Source organism: Tiliqua scincoides, chromosome 6 (genome assembly GCF_035046505.1).
Source record: "Tiliqua scincoides isolate rTilSci1 chromosome 6, rTilSci1.hap2, whole genome shotgun sequence".
Lineage (NCBI taxonomy): Eukaryota > Metazoa > Chordata > Lepidosauria > Squamata > Scincidae > Tiliqua > Tiliqua scincoides.
In genome coordinates this window covers 706,340-723,817 of record NC_089826.1, presented here as the reverse complement: position 1 = coordinate 723,817, position 17,478 = coordinate 706,340, and the positions used below count along the sequence as shown (strand labels likewise).

Sequence of the window (17,478 nt, the reverse complement as noted above, 5' to 3'; positions counted from 1 at the left end):
GCCTCAGATGCCAGTAGTATCCAGGACAAGTGGGCTGGGCTGAGAACCGTTCTCGTCTTGTCCTACTTAGAACTGCTGGAGGCAACAGCAAGGGCTTGCTCTGATATCTGCAGCCCAAAGGCAGAGGAGAAAACTATCATTCTGTTACTGCTTTCAATTGTATTGAACTACCTTGGGGGTCTGAAATGCATAACAAAGATTCTCGTCAGGCACCCTAACAACTAACTCCACTGCCTAAGGAGCCAGATACCTGTTCACAGAAATGCATCTTTCCTTCCACTTAATGGAGGGCAAAGAGTGTGGGAGTTGAGCAGGCCTTCTACAGTCTGGGTATCAGGACCAGGGGCCCTGCCTCCAGTGTGCAGCTCCCAGGCTTCTGCTGGCAGGCAAACACTCAGCAGACTGTCCTGTCCAAATATTCCAACTCCCTCGTAATGCCCACTTTTTGGCTAATTAACACCTTCCTTTTCCAAGAACAACAGCTGTGGTGTGCAGAGAAATGAACAGAACTCCTTATCAGTAGAGCAATTAACAAGAATTTATTGCTACAATGACATACACTCCCTGCAAGTCCTCTTATCCAGAGGCTTTCCTTCCCCAAAACTCCACTTAACTCAGTGGGTAAAGGTCTGAAGCCTCCAGTCCAAGTCTAATCCAGTCTCCAAAGCACAGTCCAGTCTTCTGCAGCAGTCCCTCCTCTCCAGAAGAGTGTCTCCTCCAGCAGGGTCCTGGCAGTCCTCTCTTCTGTATCCTCCAGCAGAGTCCTGGCAGTCCCCTTCTCCCATAGGTCTGGGTCAGGTAGCTCTGTCTGGCCAGGGTCCCTCTTGGTCAAGTGGCTTTGCTCCTTCTGAAGCTGCCTTTTATCTTGCAGCCCCTTGTTAAATCCAAATGCAGCTCAGCTGTGAGCTACCTCGTTAGCTCATTCAAAGTCCCATCAAGGTCAAATGAAGCTCAGGTGTCCATCCAGGTCTCCATTGGCCTTGACTGATCACAGCTGTGGAGCAAGCCCTGCCCTACCTTTCCCAGAGCTGTCAAACAGCTGTCAAAACATGGAATCGCTGTCAACACCACATCACCCACCTGATGATCTTCTGATCTTTCATTACACAGACCTCACACGTGGACCTCAGGGTCATCCCTGTCCATTTAGGGCCTTACAGGTCAATCTGAACACCCTAAACTGGGCCTGGACAGGAACAGGCGACCACTGCAGATAGAAGAGGCCTGGAGTAACAAAACAACTAACCATCTGGCCACTCTTTTGGGAACAGAGGCGGGGCTGCCCACATGGCATTTGTGATCAGTTGCTGCTTCTCCTTCAGTTCCTGGGAAATGCCACCTACCGAAGCCTTGCCTGGGCAGAGGTCTGGCACTTCCCCTTCCTGCCTCCATCACTGCAGGAACCTTTTCCTTCTCCAAGTGATTCAGGTCCAGATCCTATCCAACTAGCGACGGCCGTGCGCCTGGAAGGCAGTCCCTGTCTGGACCACATCCAAGCATTCTGCCCAGGCGTCGCCTGAAGTCCTCCTTGTTCAGAGGACAGGGATGTTCTGGGGAGTCATGTCTGCCTGGGCGTCCTGTCGCGCGGCCTTCTGGGACTGCCCAGGGCACCCCTGTCCTCGGAACAAGGAGAACTAGGCACGGCACCTGGGCAGAGTGCTCGGATGTGGTCCAAATGGGGACCGCATTCCAGGTGCACAGCGGTCACTAGTTTGAGCATCACTGAGGTATGGGGAATATTTGCATTGTGGCTACACTGGCACTGGAAAGTTGGATAAGACTGGGCCCCAAGTCCCAAGGCACCCAGGCACTCTTTTCACTTTCTGGCACACCTTCCTTCTCTCAGAAGAAATTGCGCCTGGCGAGGTCACAGTCCTGACACTTAGCCTCTTTGCATTCCACCCTGAAAGCTGCTCTTCCACTACATGAAGATACTGAGGCGCGTGTACAGCTGCAAGGCTGCCACCGAACTAACAAAGGGGGGGAAGAAACCCCAAAGCATAAACACTGCCCCCTTCCATAAAGAGGGGGAGGCATGTCTTTTTATGGGGAAGATTGACTGGCACCACACGTGTCTGGGGTGGCTGCCATGAATTACTCAGATTCATGACAGATGTGACAGATTCATAGGACTGAAAAAGGATGCCTGGGTCAATTAGCACCAGGGCAGTGGGAGGCAAAACCGGAACAGGAGGCAATGCAGCACCCACCCCCACGCAGGCACCTGCAGCATTGTCCAGACAAGCTGCTTTGACTAGGGAGAGGTCAGTAAGTGGCTTTCTGGTTTCAGTGGGAGTGACGAAGAAACTCCCAGGCCCCCTGTGACCAATTTGCACTTTGCAGAGAAAACAGATCACATCCCTCCCAGCGTAAACTCCAGGTTAGTCTGCTGGGTCTGGGACATGCTAGAAGCTTCTCTTGCTCATAGGAAGACTTTTCTGCTTGTTCTGCCTGAGGATGCGGGCACATTTCTTATAAGCTTCAGCTTGGCCAAAAGACTGAAGAACACTTTTACATTTTATCAATATTGCTGCCTTTCCCAACCTAACAAAAAAAAAGCCATAACCAATGGCAAAGACGCCCCAACTGGAGGATGCAATTCTGGATGTTCTAAAGCAAAACATGGTGAGACCAGGACTGGAAAACACCTGCGCCCCTGGAGACGGTCCTGATCTTCCTCTTGGAGGCAGATGCTTACATGGGAGGCAGCAGGCCAATTCTTTTCATGATTGGGACTGATTATGTTGACTCTTTTCAGGCAGGCTTCAGGTTAGTTCTGGGATCAAGACTACCCTGTGGGTGACCCAGGAGCTGGAAAGGGAAAGCGGGTCCCTGTTGCTGCTGCCATGGGACCTTTCTAGAGTGGCTAGCAGGACTGGGACTGAGCAGTTCAGTGTTGTACTGGTTGAGGTCCTACCAAGGAGCAGATTCCAGAAGCTGGAGCCAGGGGACCACTATTCATCCTCTGGCATCCCCTGGCGTTCCATCTTGTTTATTGTGCTATTTCATACCTGTGCAAAACACCTAGGAGAGGTCATCCAGAGCATGGCATCACCTGCATTCAGATGGCAACCAGCTTTATTCTCCTTTCCATCAGATACCAGTGTTTGGGAGATGTGATTATCTAGATGTGGGCTAGCAAGTGGAGATAAGATGCAGGGCTATGGGTCAACAGAAATTCCAGTCCAGGATTGGTTTTCCAACCTACTTTGGCAACGGAGCACTTCCACTGGAACATCAATTAGGTTTGATGGCATTCTTAGCCCCTTCCTTGGTGAACTGACGATCACCACCAGGGACGTCTTTGCATCACTTTGCCTGGTGTGCTCTTCTGGAGATGGCAGGCTTACCATCAAGGCTTATGCAGGGTGTCGAAAATGTGGACACAGAAATCCCAGGAAACCGATTGGCTGGATATTTCAAACAAAAGGAAGCTCTTCACATAGCACGTGCAGCCTTACTAGAATCCAGCTATATCATGTCCACAACATACCCCGATCTACCAAGCTGGTCGTTCTGTTCTGGAAGGAGATACGCTTTGCCTGGTAAGGCTGGTTCTTAAGAAAGCCAGGCTGTCTCTGGGCAAGCCCTTCTCTCCTTTCAAAAGGCTCACAGACTGACAATGATTTGCTCCAGTACTTTCCCAGGTATTGACATCAATCGGACTAGTCGATAGTTGCCCAGATCTTCTTTAATCCCCTTCTTGAAGACAGGGGCACATTTGCTCTCCCCCAGTCTCCCAGCACCTCCCAGTTCTCAAAGAATATAGGCAGAGGCTTCAAGATAACATCTCGTTCTTGGCGCACCCCAGGATGCTGTTCATGTGACACACAAAAATGTGCTGTTGCCTGTGCTCTGACATGATGCTTGTGCTATTTGACCTCTACTGATTGTGTACTGAATGTTGCATATTTTTTACTTACACACTGCACTGCATTTTGTGTGCTGATTGAAAGGCAACCTATAATTTTTAATATGAAACCATTACTCAAGAACACCAGCCTAACTGGCAGCAGGAGTCCCTCAACAAAAGCAGGCCCACAATGGTTCAGCTACTTCTCTCTCCTGTCCCTCAACAGGAAGAGTCCTCTTGCCAACATTGTCATTTCCAAGGTATTGCCCTCCAGGAGTCCTTCAGTGATGCCTGCCTGTGCCAGACTGCCAAGGGAGGCAGTTCTGCCTTTGCCTCTTTGCAAAGAGCTCCAGGGTTGCAGAGGCCATCTTAAAGGCTCCAACCACTTGAGCTCGCTCCTGGCAGGTGCTGTACCAAGATGTTCTGTCCCAGCCACCCTGGCAGTGCAGGGCGGGGCAGGGCATTTTAGCTGAGGACTGGCACAGTACGGAACCACTTCTATGAGGTGATGGCATCTAAAATAGGAAGGCCTGATAGATTCTGTTCTCTATAAAATGACACATACATAGAAAGTGATGCAGACAGTACATCTGCTCTGCAGACACCGTGTGTCAAGATCTTGCAAGTACACCTTCATTCAACTTTCAGCACATTGTTGACGAGTGGTCCAAATGCTGCATAATGTGGCAGCTGCTGCCGGCATTTTCAGGAGGTTCTGCAATATCTTCCATATGGAAGTTGCTCTCGGAACTCCCAAGGAGCTATCGGGTTTTGTGCTCCAGAACAGCATTTGCCTCCAAGAAGGTGTGAGATGCTAAACTAAATATGACAGGAGTTAACCAAAGGCTCCCAAACTGACAGATTCAGGGCGGGGTGGGAGAAGTGTCATGTTTATATTAAACAGAACTGCCACTGGTGCCTTGATTCCAAGGCAGTGGGAATTATTAAAACTGGTGGGGGGAGAGGGGAGGACACAGAGCACCAGGCAGACTTTGTGCACACGGACACAATGTCTCTGAGAATGTAGCCAGGGTGCCAGGGCTGGGCTGCACTGTGCCCCCCACCCGGTGCCCTGTCCTTCCACTGATGGTGCACTGAGCAGTACTTCCACCAGTAGAGTTCAGGGTTCAGTGGACGGTCTCGCCAAGTGAGCCCTCCAATGGCCAAGCAGGGATGCCATCCCTGGCTGCCTGTCCCCACCCACTAGAGGCATTCCAGTCCTAGACCTTGGGAGGTTCCCTTTACCCAAGTTTAGGGGTCTTAGCACTGAAGCAGCTGCTTGGCATGAAGAAGGACCCAGGGTCAATTGTCAGGGGCACCTCCAGCTGCAGGGCTGCAGAAGACCATCTTCTTTTCCCAGACTGTACCCACAACTAACAGGGCCAGAAGCTCTATTACTTTTCCTTACATGAAAACTGGAATCAGACACCTGCAATGTGAACACAAGCCTAAGCATTGCAGAGGTGACCTGAGGGACCACACTTTGCTATACCCACCCTAAGCAAGAGGACAGACCTGTGATTCAAACCTAGACTATAGACCAGAACAGCCCATGGGACTTGCAGACGTATCCTCTGAACTGGCACAGGACTGAGGGAGCCGTGCAGAGAGTCCCAACAAAAACTCTTCCTTGTGGTGGTGATCCAGTGGCAACCATCTACTCCACCGTTCCTCTTCAGCTGCTACAGGGCCTTGCTGGGAACCAATCAACAGGGGGCCTGGGCAACAGTGGGCAGCTCTGCAGCTGGGAGTGTGAGCCAAGGAGTGCTCTGGGCTTGCCAGAGGCTCCATCCCACTTGCAGAGAGGAAAATGCCATTTCAGTGGTAACAGCACCAGGCTGCCAAGTGGTTCTTTAGGGCTGGCAACAGAGCTCTGAAAACCCCACTGAGCTTCTCCCACGAGCTCAGGGGTTCCCAAAGCAGACTTCTTGGGGCCTCAGACTGTGACTGCCTTTTGATTTCAGTGCCAGCATTACTGAATGCTGGTTCCTCCATTCTGGTCCCCACAGTGGAGGAGGAGACAGCAGAGCTGGCAAGAGGGCAGCCCAAACAATATGAGGGCTGGAGCACCTTCCTTGCAAGGAAAGGCTACAACATTGGAGGCGTTTTAGCTTCGAAACAAGGGCTATTAAGGGAAGGGGAAACATCTATGAAATTACGTATGGCATGATGTGAAAAGCTTTTCTGCCTCTCCCATAGCCCAGTCCTATCATTGGGCTAATCTGCCAGCCTGCACTTACAGTATCGCAAAACGTAACACTCTCTAGTGCGCTGCCAGGCCATTGCTGGAAACAGCAAGTGGAGCCAGGCGCACAGAAGGGATCCTTCTTGGATCCCCCGGCACTGATAAGTCAGCAGGGTGATGGTGGTGGATCGTGGGCAGGCCAGGGGGGGGGGGAAATCAGGGCACTCCATGGGATGAACCAAGGGTGGGGAAGAGGACGGATAAGGTGAATCTGACAGCAATGGCGCATACTAGATCTTATCCCCTCTTTTAAAACTTCTGCTTCCCTCCTTGTACACATACTAACAAAATAGGTGGTGTATGTATGAGGAGACCCATAGGCAGGCCCAGAGCTTACACAGAGGAAAAAGAAGTTTATTTCCCATTTATTTTTGAGTGGCCTCCCCCACCACAGGCTGCAGAGTGCATCTTTTAGGTACAGCTGCATTGGTGCTGACGGCAGGAGATAGGACTGGGACATCAAAATACTAAACCAGATGCTAAACCATTCATTGAGACTACTGGTGCGAGATTTAGGGTGGGCAGGAGATAGTCTGCACATAGCACATTATTAGTCTGTGGAATTCATTGCCACAAGATGCAGTGATGGCCACTAGCCTGAATAGCTTTCAAAGAGGGCTGAACCAATTCATGGAGGAGCAGAGTCTACTGATGGCTACTGGTCATGCTGGCCATGTACCATCCCCAGGGTCTGCAGCCACCTGCTTCCGAATCCCAGCAGCAGGGAGCAGCAATGGGTAGGGCTGCCTTCACTTTCTGCTTGTGAATTCGGCTTCCCAGAGGCAGCTGGTGGGCTATTGTGGGGAATAGGATGCAAGACTAGCTGGGCCCTTTTTGGCCTGATCCAGCAGGGCTCTTCTTCTGTTTTCCTTTGTGTATGATGGAGTATGCTTGAAAATAAGCATTATTCACATGATAGAAGCACCATCAGACATCTGTGACAGCTTCTATGCACTGAGCAGGCAGCTCAAAATAGATGCCACTTTACTGAGCTTCCCCAGAGAGTCCAACCAGCAGGAGAGCTTTGAGCGTAGAGAAGGCAAGGACCACTTGGGAGCCCATGATGGACTGCCTGGAGTGCAAAGACCTCCCAGGAGCTGAAATGCACAGCGCAAGGAAAGAGGAGGAGCACCAAGAAAATGGGAAGATGCAAGAGAGATGAAGGCAGCAGTTGGGAGAGTGAAAGCCTGCAGAGGGAGAGACTGGAAGGGGCTGGAAGAAGCCATCAGCCTGGAGCCGGGTCTGGTGATGCTCGCAAAGCCTCTGAGGAAGACACGCAGAAATCAGAGCTGGCAGGGTGCTGCCACCGCCTGCTTTCACATCCAAGGCGCCACGCGAGTGCTGCAAGATGCTCTGCAGAGAATGAAGCGCAAGTGGCGGCACTCAGTTCAGGTCCCTGCAGGGCTTCCTCAGAGCCAAAGATGCTTTGAGAACCCAGGCTCAGCTCTTTCGCATGGGAAGTAATACTACAGGTAAGAGTGCCTCTGAGCATTGCTCGAGTGCATCTCTCTCCCTCCTTTGTGACCAGGCGGGGGCCTCCAAGAGCATTTTCCTCCTTCCTCCAAAAGTTGGCTACCAGTTCTTTGCCTCTTCCAATTTTCTGTCTGCTAATTAGGGAATTCTCAGTCCTGAAAGCGTCTAATTAAAAGGATGGTTTGCAGCCATCATTTATTCAGACGTTTCTCCTCGGACGAAGTGACCTCTCTGGTTGCCTATCCAAGGATAAGGCAAACTGATCAATGTTGCAGATTTATTTTCATGGCTGGACAGGGTTGTCAAAACCCAAGAGGCAATCTGTGGACTTCCATGACACAAGAGAAGGTGAAGCGGAACATACGCAGCCCCCCCACGGTGCCTTGAGAAAGAAAGCAAGATGGAAACTCTCCATGAGCAGCCACAGCGGCCTGACTCTGGACACGAGGGGTGAGGAGCATCTTTCAGGCAAGACCTCGGAAAAGCCATCAGGGTGTTGGGGCCACCTCTCATCACGACAGTTAGGGATGTGGCTGCAGGCCCTGCAATCATGCCCCTCCCTAGGGTGAGGTCCAGGCTGGCTATAAGTAAGGTCCTTTGTGGCTGAGGGCATGCCTCCGGGTGGAGGAGTTCCTTCTCCCTGCTCCTGATTCCCCCTTCCTCCAAGAAAGATGCCCAGCACAAGCCATCCTAGAGCAATTGCTCCATACTTACTTTTCCAGCAGAGACATGATTATGGGAGGTAGAACCAGGATAGGCATCGGCAGAACCACTCTGGTGAGGGCCGTCTCTAGCAGTGCCTGAGAAGAACAGGAACAAAAGACCACCGTCACTGCACACACCTGGCTGAGCCCTTGCTCAAAAAGGGTCTCCTCTGTCATTTTCTCTTCTGAACTGCCCCACAGATGCACAGTTCCCTTGACTTTTCATTGGCAAAGGTGCGTAAATGCCATGGGAAAAGAGCCACTCATTCCTGACCCGCACTGAGCACAGCGGTGACACCAGCTGCTTTCCTGTTTCTGCTATTGGTGGATGCAAAGGAAAGTCCTTGTCAGGGGCAAAGCTCTTAATAGTATACCTTGTTCACTGCTTCTGCAAGCCACGGGATTGTGCAAGACTACTCAGGTGGCATGTGGAAGTGTTGGGGTGACATGCAGAGCTGGCACTCAGAGCAAGCCATTCAGAGGACTTGTTCACTTCAAGCACTCCAGGCAGGAAAACAGTGTCACTCTCAAGAGCTCAGGGATTCTGGGAATCCATCTCACTAACACTTGCAGCCATTGTCTCTGGCACCTGAAGGCCTGTGGAGCAACTTGCATTACACTTATGTTGTTGGCATCCTTCAGTCTCGGAAGACTATGGAATCGTGCTCTGAATAGCGGTTCTGGAACAGAGTGTCCTCTCCAGTGCACGAAGCCTGGGTGAAGTAGATATGGAGGATAGACTGTTACCCTTGCAGCAAATCCCCCCTCTCCACATCACTGAAATGGTCCAATGGAAAGGCAGAAGCCAATATGGTTGGTTCCAGCGGCATCGCAGGAGTTGCCAGAATGTGACTGTGTTCAGCCATGAACTGTCTCAGGGACTCCAGCTCCGGATTTTGCCTCGAGGTTGACTCCTGAAGCCTTTTCCATAACTGAATGTAGCCACAAGGCAGTGAAGGTTTGGGATCAGAGTTTTCCTTCTCTCAGATGAGCTGCCTTCCCAGGCTAACGAGTCCCATCTACCTGGTGGCTTCTTAGTTATGTAAGTAAGTGTAAAGTCATGCACATTGGGGTAAAAAAATCAAAATTTCACATATACGCTGATGGGTTCTGAGCTGTCTGTGACAGATCAGGAGAGAGATCTTGGGGTGCTGGCGGACAGGTCGATGAAAGTGTCGACCAATGTGCGGTGGCAGTGAAGAAGGCTAATTCCATGCTTGGGATCATTAGAAAGGGCATGGAGAATAAGCCAGCTAATACTATAACGCTGTTGTACAAATCTATGGTAAGGCCACACCTGGAGTATTGTGTCCAGTTTTGGTTGCCACATCTCAAAAAGGACATAGTGGAAATGCGGAAGGTGCAGAAGACAGTGACTAAAATGATTACTCGGTTGGGGCACCTTCTTTATGAGGAAAGGCTATGGCATTTGGGCCTCTTCAGTCTAGAAAAGAGGTGCCTGAGGGGGGACATAATTGAGACATACAAAGTTATTCAGGGTATTAATAGAGTGGATAGAGAGATGCTCTTTACCCTCTCACACAACACCAGAATCAGGGGACATCCACTAAAATTGAGTGTTGGGAGGGTTAGGACAAAGAAAATATTTCTTTACTCAGCACATAGTTGGTCTGTGGAACTCCTTGCCACAGTATGTGGTGATGGCATCTGGCCTAGATGCCTTTAAAAGGGGATTGGGCCAATTTCTGGAGGAAAAATCCATCACAGGTTACAAGCCATGATGTGCATGTGCAAACTCCTGATTTTAGAAATGGGGTATGTCAGAATGCCAGATGCAAGGGAGGGCACCAGGATGCAGGTCTCTTGCTGTCTTGTGTGTTCCCTGGGGCATATGGTGGGCTGCTGTGAGATACAGGAAGCTGGACTAGATGGGCCTATGGCCTGATCCAGCAGGGCTGTTCTTAGGTTCTTAAAGTCTTGCACCAGCTTGCTTGTAGCTGTTGAGCAAAGTCCTACACTAGACCTCCTGGCGGAACCCTGGGCTCCAGCACTGCCATGGACATCTAGAGGTCAGGGTTTGGCCTGGGCAGGTGGGCCTCCCTCTCCTATCTGGTGTGCTCCCTGGGGCATTTGGTGGGCCGCTGTGAGATACAGGAAGCTGGACTAGATGGGCCTATGGCCTGATCCAGTGGGGCTGTTCTTATGTTCTTATGTTCCTTTCTTCCACAAGTTCAGGTTATGGCACACTGGACTCTTTCTCACTTTGCAATACTGCAAGAACACGGTTCTTCCTCTCTGCTCCCTCAGCAAAAACCGAACTCCAGGACCATGGCTGTCTCCAACTACCTCTACGCTGGTTCTTTGTGGCTAATCTTTCTCACTTTGATCCAACACAAAACCGCTAAAATCATCTATCTCATTTGCTGAGCCGACTCTGCTGCCCCCTCCTGAAACCCCTTCTTGGATTCAGCAGGAGCTCCTGGTCCTCATTTCAAAGGCCTCCACAGTCTTGCCCCTTATGAATCTCGCCTGTCCGGGGCACGTGCTCTTCTGACTCCTACCCCCTTGCTCCAGGCTCTCCTGTCCTCCAAGCACAACTGCAGAGCTGAGTGATCTGTGCACTTGTGGATTCAGGGGAACACAGCCAGCCTGCTACTGTGGCATGACAGCTCTGCAGAAGCCGCTCCCCAGGGTTCCTTTCACTCTCTGTCTCTGTGAAGAGCACAAGGAGCTTCAGCGCGGGTTGGGGCCCCTTGCTTGACAGCCAGGAATGGTCTTGAGTGCTGCCAGCTGTGGCTGCGCATGGCTGCCAGAGGGAGCCCCAGAAGTGAAGGCGCGCAATACAGAAAGGTCACTCTTCTTTCCACCAAGCCTGTGGTGGCGGGCAACAACATTTCTCCTTGCAGTGCTTTCCTACACAAGGGTCACATCAGTGTGGAAGAGGAACATACACTATCTCATCAGAAGTGCAGCGGAAATGTCTCTTTATTGCACTTGGCAGAATTACACCACACGGTCTATAGGAGGCAGGTGGGGGCGGTTTCTGAACAACCCTTGACCAGCCATTAGGCTCACAAACATGGCATCGTCTCCCCTGATCTGAGTGACTGACTTCCACATGTACACGCGCACAGAGGCTTGTGACTGACCACACTTGCTTGATAAAAATCCTTCCATGGGGGGACGTAATATCAAATCCAGATGCAAAGTTCTCTCCCTGGATTGCAGAAGACCACAGCTGATATATCTGTGATAAGATCCTGCCTGCTCAAAGGCAGAGGGATAAATTTTTGAAAGCCCCATCCTAACAAGCCAATAACGAAGGGCTGAGAATTTCCAGCTTCCCTCCCCGATTGTCCACTGGCTGGCCTCACACCCTGTTTCCCTCACCCATTCAACATTCACAGGCCAATGAAATCAGGGCCAGAAGAAACCCACAGCACCTACGTGTCTGGCAGCAATTCTGGAAGATCCTATGATGTTCCCGTCTCCATCCAGGACACTGATCCCCTCTTCCAGCTCTGTGTGTCTCATCAGGACCACATTGCAGATATTGGCACTGGCTGTGGGGGAAGGAGATGGGCACAAGGGGCAGTCAGAGAGGGAGAAGCAGGAGCCATGCCTGAAATCCTAAACATCAGAAGCTGAAGCAAGGAGGAACACTAGGCCAAGGCACAGAGACTGATACTTGCAGAGTGACTTCTGAGCACAGGGGACCCACTGCTTGGTGACAGAACTCAGGGGATTTTGGTGTGGAACACCCACAATTCTGGCTTCAGACAGACAACACTGAATGGGGGGTTACAATGGCTCACCCTGGTCAAGTCTGAAACAGGACTATCTATGGGTCCCAGGCCCTAAGCTGCAGCCCCTAGGAAAAGGGGCTTGTCCAGATGCCCACCATGGTTCTGCCAAAGACCAGAGTGCCCCCTTGTCTACCGAGCGCTTTGCCACACACCCTAGCTCACATCCTGGAGAAGCATCCCTTGCAGGCATTTGTCACTGCCCACTGAAGCCCTCAGAACACTTGGAGGAATACCAGACTGGCCTGGCCTGGCCTGGCCTGGCCTGGCCTGGGAAGACCAACTTCAGGAGCAGCACTTTCCTCCGTAGAAGGATTCCCAGGGAAACCGGGGTGCTGGACTCCACATGGGTGCTGTAGGCAGATCTGCCTCCCCATTCTCTGTCTCCATGCCTGTTCTCTCAGAGCTCGTCAAGAGTCAAGGACACTGGAGGGAGCCGAGTTTCAGGACTGATGTATGGAGGGTTTGGGTGAGAATTATTTCCAGCTCTTAATCTACCCGGTTCTTGCTGTGCCTACAGTCAACACTGCCCTTTGTTTATAAGGACTGGATGGAACACAGAAATATCTAGTTCCACTATGCAAATTTTAAAATAAAATGAAATGGAAAAGGGTTTAGCTCAGAGACGGGCAAAGGAAGGCCTGGGGGCCTCCCATCAGGCTTTGCCTGTCTATGGCAAAGGATCTGGCTCCAGGACCTCCTGCCCAGATCTGGCAGCCTCACCCCCAAATGCACTGCTGATGTGTGTGCGCATGGAAGAGGGGCACAGGTGCACGCTGGGACTGAGCACAAATAGGTGTGTGCCTGGCCTAGGAGCACTGCAGGCCAAACAGACTTGGCTGTGAGCAAGGGAGCAACTCTCCCAGTCACAAAAAAGCGGGGAAAGGTGGAGAGTGAATATTTCTTGTTCTGGAAAGAACGGAAGGCCAAACATTTTTTTCACGGAGCTGGAATCAAAGTCACAATAGTAATAATAACAAGTATATATTATGGTCCTCCATACAAGGGGAGCCCAAGCCCATCACACTCCCCCTTCCATCAGTGCAGTCACACCACCAGAGCACACGCTTCATCCTGCAGAAGGGGGCAGTCTTGAAGGTCTCCTCTGGGTGGAGGGGCATTTGTTCCTTGGCTCTCCATTTGGACCTGCACCAGTTCAAGTGGACCTGGGACCGAGGTCGGGAAGGGGGACAGGATGCCATCGGCACCGCTGCCACCCACGCCTCCACCTTCCCAGCCTCGATCAAACTTCCTCCCTGTTCTGCTCTGCCTGCCCCCTCCCAAGGCAGATCTGCCAGTGCAGAGAGCACTGGCATGTGATTACTGACTGTCTGTGGCATCAGCTCAGCTGTGAAAATGGCATGTTGCCGATGAAACCGTTGTAAAAGACCTTGTGCTGCAGGAAAGCAAGTTCTGGCAATGCAAGGCCCCAACTGGATTGGGCCTTAATGTACCCCAAAGTGGGCCTGGGCCCAAAAAGTCTGCCCACTCCTGATTTGACATCAGTGTGTCAAACCAGCACTGCTGAGGTACTCTAAATAAGAAGCAGGTGCAGATGGCTTTCAACTAAACACGAAGACATGCTGAAGAGTGGAATCCAGAGAGGCACTTTCAGATGCTGCGCATGCCAGCAATGTGCATTTTTACGTACAACCTCCTCCAACAAATGCCATTATCACAAAAGGTTTTTGAAGCTTCCCTGAACCTAGAACTGGGATCAGATCAGGGGACAAGGAGTATCCTCTGACTGGTGTATTTGAGAGCACCACAGAAAGGCTCCCACCTACTTAATCACTAAATCCAGCCCCATGGTTAATTCTGAGGACAAGAGGCCCCCAGCTGACAGACCCCTCCCAAGCACACCCAGAAAGCACCAGAGAAGCCGGGCTTCTTACCTACAGCAGGGAACGGCACAAATCTCTGGATCAAGAGCCGGGTGGCCGGGGTAAAGTGGTTTGCTCTCTGAATCAGAACATTAAGGCCCACCTGTGGGAGAAAAAAGCAAGCAGGATGTCTGGCAGAGGTGCAGGAGGCAGAGGAAGGAGACAGTCCTGGGTTCAGCAGTTCCACTGGCAGTAAGGAACAGAAATCAACACAGCCAGGAATTGTCTATGGCAGTGGTTCCCAAAACCCTACAGGGGAGCTGGAAACCAAGTAAGCATCTGTGTGGGTGGGGAGGGAGGCGGCAACAGCACCACAGCAATTGAAGCAGGCCTGTATCAAGGGGCTTATTTCTTACCTTGGGGTAAGCACTTGCCTGTTGCAGGGTCCTGGAGGCCCTCCAGGGCTTCTGTAAACAATCCTTATCTCCAATCAACAGCTACTTCTGTTTTTGTGTGAAAACCGGAAATAGCTGCTGATTTGATATAAGGACAGTTTACAGAAGCCTGGAGGACATCGGAGGGGGCCGCAAGCCTCCAGGACCCTGCAGGAGGCCAGAATTACCCCCAAGGTAAGAAATGACTTTGGTAACAGTACAATTTTACCTTCACACCAAAATTCCTGGGATCGTAAACCTGGTAAAGCCACTGAGAACACTCAAGCAAAGACCCTTTGGGGCTTCAGATGCAGGCAGACAAACATCTAGAACATGATGCGCCAGAGATAACAGCAGCACTTGACACATCTGGGGTCCCCTGCCAGTGCTGAGCGGCCGATGGAATGGAGGGCAGAGGGTGGCCTCCTCCTCCCTCGCCCAAGCAGACAATAGAGGGGCTGTCGCAGCAAATTTGCAGGTTGTCAATGCAGCTGCTCACTGCTGGCAAACAATTATCAAGGTGAGGGAGCAGGCGGCAGGGGAAGCCACAGGGGTGCCTTCACCTAGATGGGAGGGTGAAAAATGGTGTTCTTGTGGGTGTGCAGCGGGGAGGGGGAGGGGGGGCATGAGGAAGGAGCCCAGAAGAAGACCGGGAAACAACCGGGACAGAGAAAATGGACAAAGGTCTCAAAATGCCACCCTGGTGCCCTGAAGGCAGCAGACACGGGCCTCTCTTGCAGGAGGAATTCTAATCTCAGTCACTTCTTTGAGAACATTCACACCCTGCCTGTCCCAGTCCAATGGGAAAGCTTAAGGCAGCTGAAAGCATCAAAATGCAACAACCCACAGTGCAGGACCATGCACGTCTACCCAGAAATAAGACCCACTGAGTTCAATGGAAATTACTCCCAAGTAAATACATATATAGAATTTCAACCTGGATAACATAGATTAAAACTATTCAAATCCAAAAAACAGAGAATGGTGAAAGAGGAGCAGTGTGAGCCGACAGGAACCAGGCACACAAAGGCCACTCCAGGGTCCGTATTTCCTCTTTCTCTGCAATGGATGTCACTCCATCTGCACTTGTGTGAATTTGTTTCTGCAGAGCCAGAGATGCTCTCTGAAGCAGGAAAGGGGACACACACACACGGAAGAGCCTGAGTGCTTTGTACCTCCCTTGGAAAAGCAGCAACTGAAGAAGGATCCAGCCCACACATTCAACAGATTGCTTGGTTTCAAAAGCTGTGTTGGAGAAAGGTGGTTTTCCCTGCAAAAGCCACACACTGTTTCTTCTCTCTTCTTTGTCTTTGAGGAAAGCGGCCATTAGTGGGGAAAAGGCTTTCTTGGTCTGACAGATCTGGTGATGCGGCCAGGCAAGGGTCCCGTCTTCCTTGCCTGCCTGGCCATGTCTCTTCGCATGGCCAGAGATACCCTTGTGGCCCTTGGGCATCTTCTCAGTGGGCTCCCCTCGGCCTGGGAGCAGCAGCAGGTTGTTCAGAGGCCCCTGAACTGGGGATGTGGAGCACAGAATCCTCTCCCTGGGGATGCACTGGGCCACTACTTCCTTGGGGCACACTGACCCAGATTTGGGTCACCTTCACTACCAGAGCTGCACTCCCAGACAAATGCCTCCAAGTTTGTGATGGAAGAAGTATGTTGGGGGTCCAACAGGCGGCTCTGCAAAGGAGAGGGAAGCACTTCTAGCCTTCCTGTCCCTTTGCTGGACAGCTCCTCTGGGCCTACCAACTGAAGAGGGAAGGCGTAGACTGCTGAAGGAGCAGAGCTGCTCTGACAGGAATCAAACACCACCCTGGCTCAGGGAAATAACCTCACAGGGGTCCCAGAGATAGGACAAGATGCAGGCTACTGGCAGACAGAAGGAGGAATGGAAGCTGCATGTGCAGGGGGGCGAGTGAGAGGGAAGGAAGGAAGCAGCCAGGACACTGAGGAAAAGGCAGTCCAAAGGGTAAAAGGAGAGCCCCACAAGAGATCTAGAGGCCAGAGGGGCTGGGTGTTCTTCTCAGAAACAGAGATAACATAATCGAGACAACAGACAAGATGTCGGGGTTTCAGTAGGACCGTCAACCACAGTGCAAAGATGATGATGGGGAGAGCATGCGAATTTCACAACTGGTGCCCCAACAAGTCACATTTGGAGCTGTGGATCCTGCAACACAATTTGGGGAACCACTTCAGTCAATTTGGGGAACTGGGATCAGCAAGTCTGCCATCTTACAGGCAGCGCCCCTCATGCACTCACTGGCTCTCAGGTGAGGAGAAAAAAATTGTTCAGTTCATCCAGGATATTTGCAGACCACTGCAAGGCAGTAGTGCAGCTAAGGCCTCTGGCACACGGGGCACACACATTGTTAACACCCTCCATACAATAAAATCAAATTTAACACAGCCCCGGTCGCATCCAGGAGGTGGTCTGAGGCTAGGGGGGGGCCACGCATGGTGCACAAACAAGTCCCCTCTCTCTGCACAAGATTCACATCAATCGGCTTTCAACTAGCCTGGTGATGTCTCCTGGCTAAGGGGTGTTGATGGTCCAGCACTGCAGAGGTATCCCTGGGAAGGGAAGGTCTTGGTGAGCTTGTCTGTGGGCTCATCTGGCTGCACGTGAGCCAAGCTGCAGGTGACACCTCCCATGCAAGGAAGAGCACAGCGAGCCGGTCTGGGGGTCTGCGCAGGGACAGTATTTGCTCCCCCCACGAATTCAGCATTCAGAACACAGAGAGAGGCACATAAAGTGTTACCTACTGCTATGGAGACGGCACTGATGACGGCTCCCAAGTAGCCCTGGATGAACTTGGACGTCGGAGAAGGCTGCAAGGAGAGAAGGAAGATGGGCGGGGAGAGGCAGGGCCAACCACAACACATCACTTCAGTCCCAAAATGACAAGCAGGGAAAACACCACACAGGTGTGCTTATAAGGCCTGGGTGGAAATATCCATGTGAAGCTGCTGGAGAGTCACCACAAAACGGTGCCTCCAACCTGCGACTCAGCCTATTGGCCCTGGAGGGCACCATGACTGGTGGTGATAAAACCCACTGAGAGGTCCAGCCAGAGCAGGAAGGAAGCACTCCCCCATCTAGCCCCTCATGCAGCTCATCTACCAAGGCAACCAAGGCCATCTCCACCTGAAAATTGGGCCTGAAGCCGGGCTGAAAGGAA

General features: G+C 51.6%; 1 protein-coding gene across 1 annotated transcript in view; it reads right to left on the bottom strand.

The window, feature by feature from the left end:
* The window catches only part of SFXN5 (sideroflexin 5), an 80,188-nt gene that overhangs the window by 20,290 nt on the left and 42,420 nt on the right, over positions 1-17,478 (bottom strand). The window contains exons 9-12 of the mRNA XM_066632530.1: positions 17,063-17,128; positions 13,935-14,025; positions 11,684-11,799; positions 8,286-8,371 (exon numbers count right to left, since the gene is read on the bottom strand). Coding sequence (XP_066488627.1) covers positions 8,286-8,371; positions 11,684-11,799; positions 13,935-14,025; positions 17,063-17,128 — 359 coding nt within the window. The remainder of the gene's footprint in view (positions 1-8,285; positions 8,372-11,683; positions 11,800-13,934; positions 14,026-17,062; positions 17,129-17,478) is intronic.